This window comes from Haliotis rubra, unplaced genomic scaffold (genome assembly GCF_003918875.1).
Source record: "Haliotis rubra isolate DU_JTF1 unplaced genomic scaffold, ASM391887v1 Scf104, whole genome shotgun sequence".
NCBI lineage: Eukaryota > Metazoa > Mollusca > Gastropoda > Lepetellida > Haliotidae > Haliotis > Haliotis rubra.
The window spans coordinates 1,847,482-1,866,732 of record NW_025764937.1 but is presented as its reverse complement, the minus strand read 5'-3'; the positions used below and the strand labels follow the sequence as shown (position 1 = coordinate 1,866,732).

The following is a 19,251-nucleotide window of genomic DNA, read 5'->3' as shown; positions in this document are numbered from 1 at the left end:
AGCCAGGACAAACCGTGTTGTAACTAGACGAACCTCTCGTGTGCCAATGGGGTAACTTTAACTTAATTGTGAGAACATGTCTATTTATACTGACATGATTCCCTTCCACCGTGTATATAAAAACCCGATCGGCGGCAGTGAACAGACTGGACACATCGGTGAATAGCAAATAATAGGGCTGCGCAATATAACTGGTTTACCGGTATTTACCGGTTCAGACATGAAAACGATACGTATTGCAATACGCTGATCGAAAACCGGTATTTTGACTTGCATTCGGAAAACTTTGTACCACTCGGAAGTCTTCGGATATTTCCTTGTTTTATTTGTGCCAAATATTATTTATGTTTTTATTTAGTCATGATTAAAAGTTTATATTAAAGTTTTATGAAGCATAGTGATTTTGTTGTGTTCATGCTATATAAATCAAGCATTACTCGATTATATGTAGTTTTTTGTTTAAAAATACTTCTTGCAAAATGTTGCAATACATATCGCAATATATGCTTTCGAATCGCAATACAGTGTATATTGTAATATGAAAATTCTCTGCAATACCCACCCCTACTATTTAAGTATCATAATTAATTCTTTTTCATTAAATTTACAACGATGAAGTAATTTTGTAAATACCACTAAAATATGGCGATAACTGTTCAGCAACCAGTGTATGAATTGTTAAGATTATGATGCAAGAGTGCAGTTTACCCGTCACAGTTTTGTGTAGTTCTAGTTGTGTGACACAACTGACTGTCTGTCGCTTCACAGATCATGTGCACCTATGCAATCCTTAGTGTTTGGGTTAGGTTACACCAACCTCAGCCATTAGCCCTTGGATCCCTTTCCAATGAAGCACCTATTCACGATCATTAATGTTCGGCCCCACTAGCCAGTCAAACACCCATCGTAGACCGAACAACTCACAGTCACACATGCACACAAAATATGTGCAGTGTAAGTGCATTTATTTTGGACTCCAGCAAGTTGCACCCCTACCTCGTTACTGTTGATGCAACATATGCTGTGTCACGCCCAGTGACAGCAGAACAAGGTAGGTATATATGACATGGGTCGGTTGGCTACTGAGTGTGTTTTATGTTGTGTTCTCTCTCTCTTTTTTTATGTGGTCAGTACTCCTTGCCTAAGTATTCTGTAAAAGGTTCCTGGCCAGGTGTTCCAATTTCCTTAATTATAGACACAACACAAGAAAATGAAGTTTCCATTCATTTTATTAAGGCCTAAAAAATGTTGTGGTCCCGATTACCTGACCGACCCTTAAATTCTGGTGCCGACCCTACTTTTTTGTAAGTGGTATTAATAAAATAAGCTTTCAGATACCATTGTTTTTTCCTGGCCTGATGGACATCTGTCATTCTGACAGTGGAAGTTGACATGATTGAATATGCATACACATTGATAAATGCGGGGGGCGCGGAGGGCGAGTTGGCTAAGGCACCAGGCTAGTGATCCAGCGAGGTTTAGGCCGGGATCGAGCCCACCTGTGACCGGATGTAAAAACCTTGGAGTCAACTTTGTGTGCAGACTCTTTCCGTGTTGTCACAACCTCTAGTGTACAGTACACAACCCTGTGCACTTAAAAGAACCCACGAATCCGTTTGTATATGACCAGATGGTGGCTACATGAATACGTGCAAACGCCTAGTTGTGGGTACAACAACATGCAGTAAACTTGGACAAAGTACTGTGACTATGAGTCCCACTGCACCCAGCAGTGAATGGGTACCCCGTAAGAATGGGAAAGCCACACTTACTTGGTGCGCCTAGTGGCTGCAAGAGTTATATACTCCCCAGGGAGTTGAAATTGATAATACGATGTGCCGTTGAAATTGACATCCAATGACTGAGGGAAAAAAATACCAGCACCTTGAGCATGCACTAGTTGTGTGGATATGTGCGCTATATAAATATCCTATAATAATAATAATTATTAGTTTGCACTTTACTTCTAATTTTTTTTAAACAAAAATCCTACCTCCCTACACTAAATTTTAAAGGGGTGTAATCGGAACCACAACAATTTTTTTTGGCCTAAAGATAAATGGTATAAAAACTAAATAAAGGGGCAAGCCTGTACAGGAAAACCTAGAAAACAGCTGTACATATTTCTCCCCTTCCCTTCCCTACGTACTTCCTACGTCTCCAACACCATAAACTTCCTGTTACACCCACCCTGGTAACCTAACATCTGAAATCAAGTAGCAACAAAGTACACCTACTTGTTCCTAATCTATTTCTCCCCCTCCCACAACTATCACTAATTTCATCATGTATTCTCCAAAAATAAATGTAACTTGAACTGGAAACCGTGAAGATGGCTCTGCACCAAGTCACTTACCCAATGCGGGTACGTGACGACGTGATGGTTCCCCGACTTATATGGCAAACATGGGGGCCATGTGACCGGGGAAACACAAATATAGCCAATGTCCATGCTCCTTACATCTCTGCCCCCCAAGATGGCTGAGCATGCAAGAAGCGTGACATTGTCCTGCCTTCCCGGTCACCAGACCCGCATGGGCATAAGCTTCTACAATGTATGACTTCAAAGGTAGGTACCATGTCAGCCCCCAGCCCAAATGCCTTACACTACCCACCACTATGTGATAATTTAACATAATATTTCAATCCCCAAACCCGAGACGCCCAGAGCTTCAACTCTTTCAGCAAGTCAACTTCAATATCTCATGCTTGGTGTAAGAACTGAGGAAAATGGGATCAGGAGTCACCTCTGAGTTCAGCTTCTGCCAATAGGCATCTTCGGGCCATGTGTGAGTTATCAACAACTTATGTGTTATATGTGTTTTGATAGTTCCATAAAATTGTTGATTGGGCCTTAAACAAATGTTAAAGATCCCCCAGAAAGACCTTAAAATTGATGGCTGATACCAACTTTTCAGGTTCAACACTTCTGGTTCAAGCAACGACAAGTTCTTCTACAATCCATGCAAAGATTTCACAAAGGGAAGTGTAACTGGTGTGGTAAGTTGGCTGCAAGTTCGTAGTTTGCCTTTATTATGATTATGATACTGAATGAGTGCTAAGGCTTTATTGTGTACAGATGTGTCTTCCAGTAGTTCCATTTCTTTCTTATTACCATTTATAAAGCAATGACCCCTTAAATGTTACCATGGTAACTAATACATTTGGAATGCTGTTTAGAATTTTGATAATCCCTTCGGCCTCATAAACTGTGTTGAAATAAGAATGGATGCTACACAATCAAAACAAAAGAATTGCAAAACAGATGTAAATATCTTTTTGTAAATATTAGCATCCAATATTCATTCAGTAATAGTTTATCTCATTATATTCCAGTGATGTAGTTTGATGCTCACGATGTCAGTGTGAGTGAGTGAGTTTGGTTTTACGCCGCACTCAGCAATATTCCAGCTGTATGGCGGCGGTCTGTAAATAATCAAGTCTGGACCAGACAATCCAACGATCAACAGCATGAGCATCAATCTGCGTAATTGGGATACAATGACGTGTCAACCAAGTCGGCAAGCCTGACCACCTGATCCCGTTAGTCGCCTCTTACGACAAGCATGGGTTACTGAAGATCAATATTCTAACCCGGACCTCACGGGTCCACAATGTCAGTCGTTGGTTTCCAGGTGAAGATAATGTAATAGTGGTCCATAGTTCATTATTAACTGAATGCACTCACATACCTTGAATAATGCTGAGTTGGTATTAGATGTTAATGGCAGAACAGCCATTGCTTCAACATGCCAAAGGGTAAGGGACCAACAACCTTTTTAAAATGGGGTCACTTTCTTGTGACGGAATACTTAAAAGGGAGGACCCAGTGAAACTAACACTGACCTTTGCTTTTTTCAGGGTATTACCTTGACTTACGAGATTAGGGTTCCTGTAAACCCCCATGAATACATTTTACGGGTTCTTGCAGATAATATGAACATCCTGTAAAGAATTGAAATGGTGTAAAGTATGGTCAGATAATTACTTCAGAGCCTGGAATGAATCAGTGGTCATGTGGACAGTGGTCATGACTGATGGGTGAAATAACAAACACAGATAACTTTTGCTCTTGGTGATTTCGTGCGTCTCTCCGGATTCAGTATTTTGGGTTTCTGTGTCCATTCTCTATATTTGTGTGTACGGGATGCACATGTGTGCGTCACATAAAACTCTATATGTTTGTTCAAGGCTGCCTGATATCATTCTAAGTAACCCTAGGCTCAGTATTATTCGTTACACTGCTATACTGAGTCTAACAAAACCTAGTAGAAGGTCGCATCAGCTAACCTTTGAGCGACCTATAACCGTCCAATCAAACACCAGACGGCCGCATGGATTTAACCAATCAGACAACAACTACTTGTTAGGCTTCGGCGGGAGTTACAAAAGTTTTTTGGGATTTTCTCTTCCCTGGTCGCTGACACTGATCTATCAACAAACGAAAATCCACATAAAACACAGATGTTTGACCTGCAGTATATACGCTTATGGGTTTCTAGTGACATGGTTACTATTTGCTTATATTTTCACAAGATGACATCCTTGAATATTGACAAAATGCTATTTTCAGCGACTGTTTACTCATTACGTGTATCACTCGGAAATGATCGTGCGGAAAATAGCATTCGGAATCGTTCGAGTTTTTTAGGTAAAGGTTCAAACGGTATGTGCGAATGTTCACTTTCATGATTTGGTAAGCTGTGTTCTGATTGGTCAGTCCAAAAGGTTAGCTGACGCGACCTTCTACTAGGTTTTGTTAGACTCAGTATAGCAGTGTAACGAATAATGCTGAGCCTAAGTTTACTTAGACTGTCCTGATATAAATCCCTGAACATACTTTGAAAATGCCCTGGCAGCATGACTAAAATTGAAAAAAAGCATACATACATTGACTCATTATCTCACAGCTTAACATTTTGAAAGTTAGAAGCTTAACAGGAAATCTCATTTTGGATGATAACATAGTTTGTGGGCAGGTTTATAGGTTCGGGACAAATATAGCTGAACTATTCTTGCAGTCATGATAGTGATTAGGAAATCCTGGTCTTAAGGTTGCATTATGTCTACTGATTTATTGAACAATAAACTGAAAGTGTTGTGATGTTTAAAGTTTAATTGGATCATCAAAAGGTATGGGTTCACTTATTTAAACAAAGGCACTTGTACATTATCTGTATGGTGCGCTATGGCCCCTTGAAAAAATTGCATTTGTATCTCTGCTTCAAATTTGCAGCTCCATTTAATCAAATTTATGAGATTGGTACTGAATGGAAGTTGCAGTGACTGAGTAGGTTCGATGGCAGAATTTCTGTGCTGGTGATTTCGTGCCACTTTCTAAAAGGCCATTCTGTTTTCTTGCCTCTAAAACTGAAGGTTTGTTTGGCCTGTAATGCATCAGGTCACAATGTGTAAACATGTAAAGGAAACATGTAAAGGAAAAGTCCTGCAATATAATGTTTCACAAGAAACAACAAATTTAACAATATCAATGATTCATCCGAAACAGTTAGCTTCTAGAAGGACAAATTTTATGGATGAACAACTTCTTTATTTACAGGTTTCGATACAGATTCTTGTATCACTGTCAAGCAAGAATGACAAGAATCTGTATCGAAAGATCACATCACCTGAATACAGAAGTTGTTCAGCCTAAAGTTTGTCCTTAACTGACTCGCTAACGTCTAAATATGCCGCTAAGGAAGTCTTCCTCTGGTTCTTCAATCAAATGAGCTTCATACTAACTCTATGTGTGAGAAGCTCTCTCAAACAGCAGTAGGCTACCATGTCACAAACGACATTACCAGATGGTACTCGTTGTTTCCCTGCCTGCTGAGGTGGTGGGGTAGCCTAATGGTTAAAGCTTTAGCTCACCACGCCGAAGACCCGGGCTCGATTCTCCACATGGGTACAATGTGTGAAGCCCATTTTTAGTGTCCCCAGCCATGATATTGCTGGAATATTGCTAAAAGCGGCGTAAAACTTGATTCACTCACCCATTCCCTGCCTGCTGCCTAGGAGTAGGAGATAAAAAAAGACTGGCTTGCTGAGAGTCAGCATTATGCAGTGCTCAGTTTAAGAGATGGTAACCTACTTGCACCAGGTGCAACCTAAGATAAAAACCTAAATGCACCAGCCAAATTCTTGCTGCACTGCTTTTGTTGCAATAAGTAATGAAAGAAATATGCTATTGAATTATTCAAAGTTTAGAAGACAAATGAGCTTACATAACCATGTTTGTAATGTTAGATAATTCTCAAAAACTCACTTGCACCTTGTGCAAGTTAGACTAATAACTAGATTGCACTTTGCAATATTGGGTTGCACCAGTGCAAGTAACAAAGCACTAAATCGAGTCCTGATTATGTGTTTCTTATCCATGTTAGTCTGTGGCATGGTTTCTCAATTAGCCAACACTATAGCATCAGTATTTTTGAATATCATGATTTCAAATTGAATCATTAGTTTCCAAAACGAGAAAACTTGCATGATGTTTTGCTGTGTCTGCTTTAAACAACAAACAAACAAACAAACACTACATATGTGCAGCGATCTTGAGCTCGGCCTCAACCCTGATTTCACTTCACCTAAATGGATAAAGTGCAAGGTGTATATATGAGGATAACTAATGTCATCAAATACGAAAATTTAAATTTAAATAACAGGATTTTTTACTGTGATTATGATAGATGATAGTGTTTTATTATTATGCCTACAAGACTCAGGATATACCATGACAAGATAGGTGTCTATTATGGATGACAGAGCAGCAACCTTGAGTTGACCTCAACCCTCACTCTGGTAAGTGACCCATCTTAAATCTTTTTCTGTCTTAACACAGGTCATTCAAGAACAAGGTGGAATCGACTATGACAATGGGGATGACAGTACAGCAGCCTTCACTGGTGACCCTGACCTTGGCACCTTGGTCTTGACCTATCAACACACTGATGGTGGGCGCATCAGGTGGGAATGTTTTATATGTGAATGTTTGCTGGTCGTAAGGGGCAACTAATTGGATCAGGTGGTTGGTAGCATGTTGTCGTAACTAGCCAGTGTACCGTTGCTAATATGTTTAGCTTCATCACAGTTTATGAGCCGTCAGATGCCCTTCCCCATAGACCCTCATGATCACGTCATTGGAAAGACCATATTGACGGTATTGGTACTGAATTATGTATGCACATTGGTCCATTTATAACGATTATCTAGCTTAGCTCGGGAAACATGACATTAGAAAAGTGCTCATTTGTATATTTGGAGTTTAGATTGTAATCTGTATGAATCTTTTTTCAAATCTATTTCAAATAGTGAAATAATGTTTCCACTCGTCCTGTAGACATGGTGTTTCAGGCAAGCTAAAACATATAATGACACACAGAAACAACCAGAAATTATGCTATCCCTTGGATGCCTATTACAGTAAACTGACAAATGATCGCTTTGCTTAAAAATGGTGTTAGTAGCTACACCGAAACGTCGCTCATATTAATAATAAAGAAGTTGTATATCCATAGAACTCTCCCCGTTGTTTTTCGATATTGTCTTTACCTATTGTGTTAATGAAGACGGTGGAACACCAGTTTATTATTCGCCTGTGGAAGATACTGCAGTGTAATATTTATTACGGCATTATTACACTAGTGTAATACCACTAGACGTATGACGTCATAATGGTTCACAGTTATGACGTCACAATGCTAATACCTCTGTCACAATGGCATAAGGCCTTCCTTGACTCGTGGAAAGCTCAGTGTCATCACACTGTAAGCAGTTTCTATCAGTTTATGTTGGAGAGTAATAAACAGAATACTGAACTCGCTTCCGTGAAAGATTTAGTATCAAACTCGCTCTTGATGGTTTGATACCAAGTCGTTAACTCGTTTAATAAAAATGGTATTACTCGTCGTTTAGTATCCTCTGTGTTTGTTTGTTGTTTTCACGATTGAATTGTTTGTTCAAGTATACTACTCAACAAAAGTTAAAGATGTTCCAGTGGGAACAATTTCATAACCTTCCATACCAGATTAACTATATCTTATGTAAAACTCATTTGAATTTCATTTGAATACTATTGGTTTGTAATATGTCTGTATTCTTGTGTTTCCAGAGTTTCAAAAATCAAGTTATTGTGCAAGCAAAATACGGATGAACTGGTCTTTAATGAAGAAAATCCAACAGCTAATTATGTAAGTATACATCTTTGCCACAATAGTCTGGCTGATGATCTTTACTGTGATATTGTTCAGACCTTGTCATTGATGGAGGCATGTTTGGCCCAGTCATCTGAGTTAACTCTTTGTGCAGAGTTGCATCCCTTTATATGCATGATAAGGTATGCTGGAACATGTGATGATATTTGCTTTGTTTCTCTCTCATGTTTGTATGCTGATATTCTACGTATCTAAATTACGTGTTCCCAAGGTATATGTTTTTGATCTGAAACTAGACTACAATTTGTCTGGGAAAGTGAACGATATTTCAACCACTCTCCTAATGTAATGACAGGTGTAGTGTGAGCGACCCATTATGGTGTCCTCTGTCATCTTATTGCCGCCCATTTCTCCAGGGTTTAGTATTGCAAAGGAAGAAACAAACATGGAATAAGGCAGATTTATTCGAGACAAGGTCTCTCGCCTACTTTTAAACCACTGGACCCTTGCAGATCCGGGTTAGAATTGGTATTCAGTAACCCATGCTTGTCATAAGAGGTGACTAGTGGAATCGGGTGGTCAGACTCGCTGACTTAGTTGATACATGTCATTGTATCGCAATTGCGTAGATCAATGCTCATGCTGTTGATCACTGGGTTGTCTGGTCCAGACTCGATTGTTTGCAGACCACCGCCATATAGATGGAATACTGCTGAGTGCGGCGTTAAGCAACAAACAAACCAACAGACCTAAAATACTGACAGACTAAATATTTAACCTACGCACTATCAGATGTTTTCCATTTAGTTTACAGTAACAGATTGTAAAGTGTCTTTTATGTCAATTTCAGCACTTTACGTTGTACACGCAACACATGTGTATTGGAGGGCAGTCCGGGGGCCTCAGTACAGGATCTGTGCTTGCAATTATGTGAGTATTTCTGCAATATGGATTGGCCTGTGAATAGCTGACTATGTCCCTGAGAAACCAGTGATTGATCTCATGACCACCAGTTCATGCAACGTGGATACAATGACTCTCAACCAAGTCATGAGCCTGAACGGCTGATCATTTAGCTTCTTTGTGTAACATTTAGAAGCTCTTGAATGTAACATTGATGATCAGATGTTGTAAGGGGGGTTGTTGAAGCCCAAATCCGCCATATTTTTTTTATGACGTAACAAAGGTGTGACCCTTGTGTGACCAATCCTCCTTAGGGAGTCTCCCTTCCGGTGTGTGTGTGACCTTCAGGTTGACCTCATTTCACAATGAGCTGACTGTGGTACTTCCCCAGAGGTATTTTTAGACTCGTGTGCAGGTAATATAAGGCCCCCGAACAGTCCCGAACAGAATGACTCCGGCCTAGTGCAAGCAATTCAGCATGTACAAGAGGTGGTCGACAAACTGTTACAGTTTGAAGTCCTTACCATCTTCATGAAGGCAGAGATTATCGAGAAACCACACACCTTCTTTGACCGGGTCAGAGCTTTATTAGATACCCTTCCCCGGCGGGGGCCAGAAGCCTACACCCTCTTCTGTAAAGCTTGGAGGAACGCGGAGAGATACAGACCATGACATTGTTGGGATTAGAGACAGACAAGACATAGCTACAGGATCCACGTTGTCATATAGACTTAGGCAATGACATATTTGTGATGGCCAAGATGTGGAATGATGTACTGAACATTCATGTAAGGAAGTACGATGTATATCCTAGTGGGAGAAGTTATCCTACCAAACGTGGTATTGTCCTGAGTTTGAAACATTGGCTGGAACTTAGTGGAGTCCATTTCAAGCTTCAGGAGGCCATCGAACAAGGAAGGACCCGTGATTATGCTCATGTGGGAGCCAATATATATGCTAGTTTGGATTCAAATGGTGGTGTTGATCTACAACAGTGGGAGAAATATGAACAACTGGGAAGAGTGGTACCTACCTCTTGTTGTCCCTGGACCAGTGGAAGAAACTGAGAGACTGTTGTGATGTGATGACAGATTTCGTGCCAGAACTCAAAGACATGGTTCCCTGTCTTCTTCAGAATGATCATCAAAACCAGATGGGAGCTTTAATGTGTTCCTTCTGTAAGCCCAATGACTATGAATGTTGGAGTAACTGACTATGTTTCTATGGATGGAAGTCTCCCTTCAGTAATTTTCATTCATGCACATTACACATATATAATCGTATCTTCAATTGTACTGAACAATATTACATGTATTCTAAGGCAATTTACTTTGGTGATCATACACTCGCAAGTCGTATTTTACAAGAGACTGTTCCGGCTAAGCAAAAACGTCTTGGGAGATGTGTGAAAGGCTTTACTCAGAAAGTGTGGGACAGTGTCAGTCTTGATGTTATGACTAAGGCATTAATGGCTAAATTTTCCCAAAACAATGGCTTCATATGTACCAGATCAGAGGATTGCTGTCAGCTCAGTATGAGTGCAACAGAAGCTTCATGATTGTCAGCAAGTTGCCAAGTCTTTACTATGTGAGATTGTTAGTGTGTATATGTTAAGATACATTGAGGCAGCTTCAAATGTATACTTCATGCATATGGGCCCATGACCTTTCATACAATAAACATTTGAATTTGAATTTAAAATCTGTTTAATAAATACCACAGCAAGTATGTTATGCCTGCACTAGTAGACATCATTTCATCATATGCATAAAATGTTGTAGGGTTTTGACATATTTGTATTTGCATATTCATACAGAAGTTGTGTTCTCCAATGCTGAAGATTCCCTCTTGATGTGGCTTCTCTCATACATACATACATACATACATACATACATACATACATACATACATACATACATACATACATACATACATACATACATACATACATACATACATACATACATACATACATACATACATACATACATACATACATACATACATACATACATACATACATACATACATACATACATACATACATACATACATACATACATACATACATACATACATACATACATACATACATACATACATATACACACACACACACACACACACACACATACATTTTTTCGGTTCTGTTGAAATGTGAGCTATTCAAAATAATGAAACAGATGAATCATATTAGTGACTGTGTTACTGTGTTTGTTGTTTTTCGTGTACAATGTAATAAATGGTACATTAACAAGTTATACAGAATGGTAGCGAGTTACAAAGTCACATTGGCAGCCATATCGTGAAAGTCGTAAATCTAAATTTGTAAATGTGTACATGAAATAAAAACAAACTTATATACCTACCTGTCTTCTAAGGACAGTAAAATAACTAGTCTATCACAAATGTACACTAAAAACTGGCATGTAACCATAAACACTTTAACGGTACAGTATAAAAAAAGGGCTATAGATTGCCAACACCTGAAGGTTGATCAACATACTAGGGACTACGGGAACGTACAGTACTTTTGCTTGCTGCATGGACCCTAGCTGGATTCTGTATATAGAAATTATCTTGCAAATGTAACAGTAAGTAAATATTGTCCCCCAATGGAACAGCACAAAGTTAAGTTTGCCATTTCATCTAAGCTGAAACCAACAGAAACCTAGCGGAAACCTACATTACCCAGTATTCAATAGGTTTCCGCAATAGCGGAAACTAAGTCATTTTGCTATGAATGTTTCAGCCAACTGAAACTAAATGGAAACGCATAATGATAGTTTCAGTTGTAGAAACTTGACGGAAACCTAGATTTGTTAGTTTCAGTTTTGTAAACTATGCGGAAACTCGCATTGTCTGTTTCCGGATGCTGAAACCTAGCTGAAACCTACATTACCCAGTATTAATTAGGTTTCCGCAAGAACGGAAACTAAGTTATTTTTGCTGTGCCACAGTGGGAGAAAAATGAACAACTGGGAAGAGTGGTACCTACGGCTAAGGGTATCTTGTTGTCCCTGGACCAGTGGAAGAAACTGAGAGACTGTTGTGATGTGATGACAGATTTCGTGCCAGAACTGAAAGACATGGTTCCTTGTATTGGACAAGAGGATCACCAAAACCAGATGGGGTACCTCATGTGTTCCTTCTGTAACCCTAGTGACTACAGTTACTGGGTGTAAAGCCATTCTTGGTTTAGACACTGTAATGTGGGGACGTATCACCACTGCTCTGGGATATCATAGATGTGTGTGGACATTACCCACTCGACAAGACACTCGATTGCTGTGCAATCAGTACTGAATGGACTTCATTTCAGAAAAGACTCGATTCGTTTAAGGACTGGCCAGTGCAGATGAAACAGAGTCCTAGTCGCATGGCCCAGGCAGGATTTGTGTACTTAATCAGAGGGGACACTTGCAAGTGTTTACAGTGTGGTCTCGTTCTCAAGAACTGAGAAGTAGATGACGATCGCAGGGTCGAACATGAAAAATGGTCTCCAGACTGTCCGTATTTGGCCCTGGTGGGAGTACCTCAGAAAAATATGGCCCGCACGGGTAGTCATGTGGATTTGCAACCAAGAGTGTGATGTAAAATGTGTGAATATTAGAAATAAATCAATGTTAAGAGTACTTCTGCATTGGTTGTCTATGTATAGTCTTTTGTCGATGTATAAACAGAGGTTTACTCAAATACTAATCTCATTGAGATCCCAACCATGATAAGAGCTTGTTTGCTAGAATTATTATCGCTAGGTACGTGTTGAAACATTACGAATTTTTAAGGTTCATGTTAATGTTTCAAGACATTGAGGAGATTTGACAAGATATCTTAGAAATGAACAGAGAACAGATTCTTGACGTCAATGGTATTATCAATAGGTTATTAAAGGGAAGATTACCACTGACTCGATATGAGAGGCGTCGTTTCATGAGGAAAAATGATAGAAATAACTATCTAGCGGTGTTACGAAGATTAGTTCACCCACTTTGGACGACAGACAGTATGTGGAAGAGTCTTTTTGCCAGTTACATGCCTATCGTCGCATTTGTTTTGAAACCACAGTTTGTCACTGCACTTAGAGATGAGGCCATTCAAAACGCCTGTTTGTTTGATAGAGCATTGGCTTAGTACAACTGGTACACCAGGCTTAGGTTTAGTTTGTCAATCCGGGGAGAGAAAAGAGCATGTATGACCATCCTGGCAGCGATGTTGAAAGCTATACCAAGCCATGAAAGGTCAATTCAAACCGTGGATATCTATATATAGCAGGCCACGAGGGCTATCCAGCTTCATTTAGCCCTGGACCAGTGACAGTGACACATCACCTCAAGTCGCTCCCGTTTTCATCATGAATAATTCACAATACAAACTCTTCATACCCGATACCGATAAATGGACCCGCTTTTATATGCTCCAGGCTGAAGGGAAAGGAGATCCTTATCATTCTATAATGCGTGGAGGAGACAAGTCTGCCATGATGTCTGTGGACGATATTTGGAACTGTATGACCCAGAGTGGAAGAAAGGTAAACCAAAAGAAACCACAGAGCAACCTACAATTAATTTTGTTACCACTACGCAACAAGTGGTCGAACAGCCCAAGGCTCTTATTCAGATGCAGAAGAAAGGGGGATCTAAAGCTGGAAGCTCTCCCAGATTCCCATGAAGAAACGGAAGACGACTTTAAGACTTGGACCACCATGCAGTCAACAACGTGTCCCATGTGCAATCAGACTTTTTCCAGAAGGGATGCCATGCTTAGACATTTCAGGAATCAACACAGACGAGCAACGCAGCGACCACAACCACCACAACCACAAGCATCACCACCACCACCACAAGCACCACCACAAGTACCATCACCTATGATGCAACCAGTGCTACCACATGTGGGTGCTTTGGAAGAATTTAGGCTCCTACACCCCTTCACCATGATTGTCTCAGGGCCCACTTCCTGTGGGAAAACCTACTTAGTGAAACAGCTTTTAGAAAGGATGAACATTAAACCTTATCCTGATGGCAGCCACTGTATAACACCATTCAAGCCTGTGTTTATCCTTACGTTGGATTTCATCAAGGCATTCCTACTCACCTCGAAAAGGATGCGTTTCTGGACCCCAGTGTTGTGAACGTGGTTATCCTTGACGACTTAATGTCTACTGCCAGCAAAGACCCACGCATTACAGATCTTTTTACCGAAGGAAGTCATCATCGTAATCTCTGTGATAGCCTTGAACCAGAATTTGTATTACAGTAAGGATCCCACAGATCGAAGAAACTGTCATTATCTGCTTCTGTTCAACAACCCTTTGTACTTTGCCAGTGATACCATTTCCATCAGATCGGATTGCCAGTGACTGTCTAAACCTTCCACCACATACTCATTTCTTGGAAATGTTCTTCTCACTTGATGAGTCATAGTATAGTTCTCCTGACCTTTCAACCATTTCTTAATTCGATGTAAACCAATTTTAAACTGACACTCTGTTTTCACAGCTTCGTACAACTTCTTGGGTCCAGCATAACTACCAGTGTGTTTTGGATCGTAATAGATCCTATTCAGGTATTGTTCCCAAGGTGCCATCTCAAACACGACTGAACATGTTTCACATACATCATGCTAGTTAAACAAAACCCAAGACGAAAATACAATACAAGAATTTTATTTATATCGAGCACAATATTTACAACAACAACAACCTTTCATGGACATACATTAATGTTTTTCCCAACAGGTTTTTCCCAAGCCATTTCCAGGGTTTGTCAATATCAGGATGAGAAACATCAATTCCTATCCCCCATCTTTAATCAAAGGGGCTAGCTTCAGCTAACGGTTTAGAGTAGGATTGAATGAAAAAAGAGAAAGAATATCTGTTTCAAGTCATTGTTTTGGGAAAATTTAGCCATTAATGCCTTAGTCATAACATCAAGACTGACACTGTCCCACACTTTCTGAGTAAAGCCTTCCCACACATCTCCCAAGACGTTTTTGCTTAGCCGGAACAGTCTCTTGTAAAATACGACATGCGAGTGTATGATCACCAAAGTAAATTGCCTTAGAATACATGTAATATTGTTCAGTACAATTGAAGATACGATTATCTATGTGTAATGTGCATGAATGAAAATTACTGAAGGGAGACTTCCATCCATAGAAACACAGTCAGTTACTCCAACATTCATAGTCATTGGGATTACAGAAGGAACACATTAAAGCTCCCATCTGTTTTTGATGATCATCCTGAAGAAGACAGGGAACCATGTCTTTGAGTTCTGGCACGAAATCTGTCATCATATTACAACAGTCTCTCAGTTCTTCCACTGGTCCAGGGACAACAAGATACCCTCTTCCCAGTTGTTCATATTTCTCCCACTGTTGTAGATCAACACCACCATTTGAATCCAAAGTAGCATACATATTGGCTCCCACATGAGCATAATCATGGGTCCTCCCTTGTTCGATGGCCTCCTGAAGCTTGAAATGGACTCCACTAAGTTCCAGCCAATGTTTCAAACTCAGGACAATACCACGTTTGGTAGGATAACTTCTCCCACTAGGATATACATCGTACTTCCTTACATGAATGTTAAGTACATCATTCCTCATCTTGGCCATCACAAATATGTCATTGCCTAAGTCTATATGACAACGTGGATCCTGTAGCTATGTCTTGTCTGTCTCTAATCCCAACAATGTCATGGCCTGTATCTCTCCGCATTCCTCCAAAGAAGAGGGTGTAGGCTTCTGGCCCCTGCCGGGGAAGCGTATCTTATAAAGCTCTGACCCGGTCAAAGGAGGTTTGTGGTTTCTCGATAATCTCTGCCTTCATGAAGATGGTAAGGACTTCAAACTGTAACAGTTTGTCGACCACCTCTTGTACACACTGTATAGCTTGCACTAGGCCGGAGTAATTCTTCCTCAGGATATCACGGTGAACGGCTTCCATCTTCGAGGTAAACGACTACCAGAATCAGTAGAGTCAAGAGCATGTGTGCGTTGTCTCTGGCGACTGAATGACATGGGGACTGTTCGGGGGCTTTATATTGCCTGCACACGAGTCTAAAAATACCTCTGGGAAAGTACCACGGTCAGCTCCTTGTGAAATGAGGTCAACCTGAAGGTCACACACACACCGGAAGGGGGACTACCGAAGGAGGATGGGTCACACAAGGGTCACACCTATGTTACGTCATAAAAAGAAAATGGCAGATATGGGCTTCAACACGAACACACACCCCCCCCCCCACACACACACACACACACCCAACAATCAGATTGGAGAACTTTCTATATTATACCAGTTAGACCTACACAGAGCACAGAATGGTTCAAAATGAAAGTTATAAACTTATTTACATAATATAAATGCAACAGTCAGTGACTCATCATTGTGTAGCTATTGTAATACTTCTAATGAAACCGTTTTGCACCTATTTTCGGACTGTAATTTGATAAATAGATTGTGGAGGAAAATTGAACAATGGCTGATATCTGATGCTAGAATAAGAACTTACACCACAAATTATACTCTTTGGATTAAAGGAAAAGAGAAATGATCCTTTGAATATAATTTTGCTTCTTACTAAACAGACAATTTTTCACAACCGAAAGTATGGAATAGTACCAGGTCAAAAATATATTTCTAGAATTTGCAGCCAATACTATTACGCCTCAAAATGTATTGCCTTCACAACGTGTTTATATGATAAATTTACACAAATTTGGTCTTCTTTGCATACTTTGTTTGTCTGATATAATATAAGCCTTTGATAAAGCCTAAATCCCTCTACTGATTATGTTTGACATGTCATCTGTACTTTGAATAAACATCTGCAAATAAAAAAACCCCAAGAAAGCCAAAACATTTAGAAGCTGGTATGATGAAGAAGAACATTTTAAAACTTTTTATGGATAGACAACTTCTTTATTACAATAGATGCAGATGGCATCATCTATTGATGTAAAGAAATTCTGTGTCCTTAATGAAATGTTCCTCTGCTGATCATTTATTCTCAGAACCATCATCATCTTGTATTGTGTACTGGCGTCATAGGCTGCTCTGAATCTGATTTAACACTGAATCCCCAAGTGTAGTCTTGCCATGGAAATAAGGGGTGTGGTGGGCGCACTGTCTAAGTCGCCATGGCTAGTAATCCAGTAAGCTTGAGGTGTTGGGATCGAGCCCACCTGTGACCGAGTGTAAACCTTGAAGTCAACTTTGTGTGCAGACACTTTCAGTGTTGTCACAAGCCCTAGTGTACAGTACACAACCCTGTGCACTTGAAGAACCCATCATTCCTGGGTGGCCACATGAATACGTGCAAACACCTATTTGCGGGTACATCAACGTGAAGTAAACTTGGACAAAATACTGTGACTATGTGTCCCAGTCTACCCAGCTGTGAATGGGTACCTTGTAAGGATGGGAAAGCCACATTAACTCAGTGTGCCTAGTGGCTGCAAGAGTTGTACGTCCCCAGGGATTTGAGATTGATAATACGGAGTGCCTTTGAGATTGACATCCAATGATCAAGGGGAAAAAAAAGTGTCTTTGAGCAGCCAAGCTGAAACTCGGCGCTACATAAATAGATTATAATGTAATGTAATGTGGAAATAACATGTGGAATAAGGCGCATTATCTACATGTTAGTCTGATTAGCTGGCCTGGTCTATTGAGCCAATCCATTTAGTCTGGTCTGGTTCGCTGGTCTCTTATACTGGTTGGTTACACTGGTACCCTGGTGTGGTATGCTGGTCTGGGATGTTGGTCTATTGTACAGTTGGTTACAGTGGTACCCTCGTGTGGTATGTTGGTCTGGGATGTTGGTCTAGTGTACGGTTGGTTACAGTGGAACCCTGGTGTGGTATGCTGGTCTGGGATGTTGGTCTAGTGTACATTTGGTTACACTGGTACCCTGGTGTGGTATGCTGGTCTGGGATGTTGGTCTAGTGTACAGTTGGTTACACTGGTACCCTGGTATGGTATGCTGGTCTGGGATGTTGATCTAGTGTACAGTTGGTTACACTGGTACCCTGGTGTGGTATGCTGGTCTGGGATGTTGGTCTAGTGTATAGTTGGTTACACTGGTACCCTGGTGTGGTATGCTGGTCTGGGATGTTGGTCTTGTGTACAGTTGGTTACAGTGGTACCCTGGTCTGGTATGCTGGTCTGGGATGTTGGTCTACTGAGAATTCTTCTGGGGACGTTTTGGATTTTATTGTTATGTTTGTAGATCCTATATTTGTAGGAGACGACGTTATTGCTGGAAGTAAATACCATTCTAACTCAAGAGTGTGCAAACACCATGTGTTTCATTTGGTTTAACGGGATCGGGTGGTGAGGCTCGATTATTTACAGACCGCCGCCATACAGCTGAGTGCGGCGTAAAACTAAACTCATTCGTTCACTTCATTTGGTTTGAAGTTTCAAGGGACTTGACTCTGCTGTTTTATTTTCTTTCCAGGTGGAGGATGACTAGACCTATGTACATTATGGGTGCACACTAAAGAAGTCGGAACGCCTAAGTTGAATTGTTGTCCAAATTGACGAACCGTAATCCTGTCCAAAATGTACACGTGACCAGCAAGTGCTTGGAACATCAAAGAAAAGTTACAAAACATGTGTATACTGTACACATTGAAGAGAAGGTTCAGGAAAGGGATCCTGAAAAGTGTAAGTGTTCATTCAATTAAAGAGTGTATACATACATTAACAGTTCATGTTTATATTTTATTCCTATTCATTAAATTAAACATTTTTATCTGAGTTATTCAGAAGCGTTGAACATGAGTGAAAGCTACACTGGACGTGTAATACTTTTAGTGATACTCGTGATTTCCAATAAAACTTGACATGTAATAGTTTTAGTGACCTAATCCTCGTGATGCCCAGGGTGTGTCAAAATGATATTTTGAAAAAGGAGTGGTCTACTCGTTCAACTCTTTAAGATGCTTGTGGCACTCCGCAAATGTGGTTCTCTTGATTATGATTCTATGACAGCACCGCCATGCTTGTGGGATTCGCCAACGTGGTAAGTGCCTGAGATCTGCATTACTTCCACTGACTGACTGACTGACTTAGGTTTTACGCCGCTTTTAGCAATATTCCAGCAATATCACGGCGGGGGACACCAGCAATGAGCTTCACACATTGTACCCATGTGGGGATTCGAACCCGGGTCATCGGCGT

At 40.4% G+C, this 19,251-nt stretch overlaps 1 protein-coding gene across 2 annotated transcripts in view; it reads left to right on the top strand.

The window, feature by feature from the left end:
- LOC124274270 (cation-dependent mannose-6-phosphate receptor-like) overlaps nt 1–19,251 on the top strand; it is a 55,290-nt gene that overhangs the window by 1,011 nt on the left and 35,028 nt on the right. The window contains exons 2-6 of one of the 2 annotated variants that reach the window (XM_046709628.1): nt 2,919–3,000; nt 6,842–6,966; nt 8,111–8,189; nt 9,004–9,083; nt 18,527–18,828. In XM_046709628.1, coding sequence (XP_046565584.1) covers nt 2,919–3,000; nt 6,842–6,966; nt 8,111–8,189; nt 9,004–9,083; nt 18,527–18,569 — 409 coding nt within the window. In that variant the 3' untranslated portion in view covers nt 18,570–18,828. Of the gene's footprint in view, nt 1–2,918; nt 3,001–6,841; nt 6,967–8,110; nt 8,190–9,003; nt 9,084–18,526; nt 18,829–19,251 lie in introns of those variants that run through there. The other variant, XM_046709613.1, reaches the window with a different exon arrangement.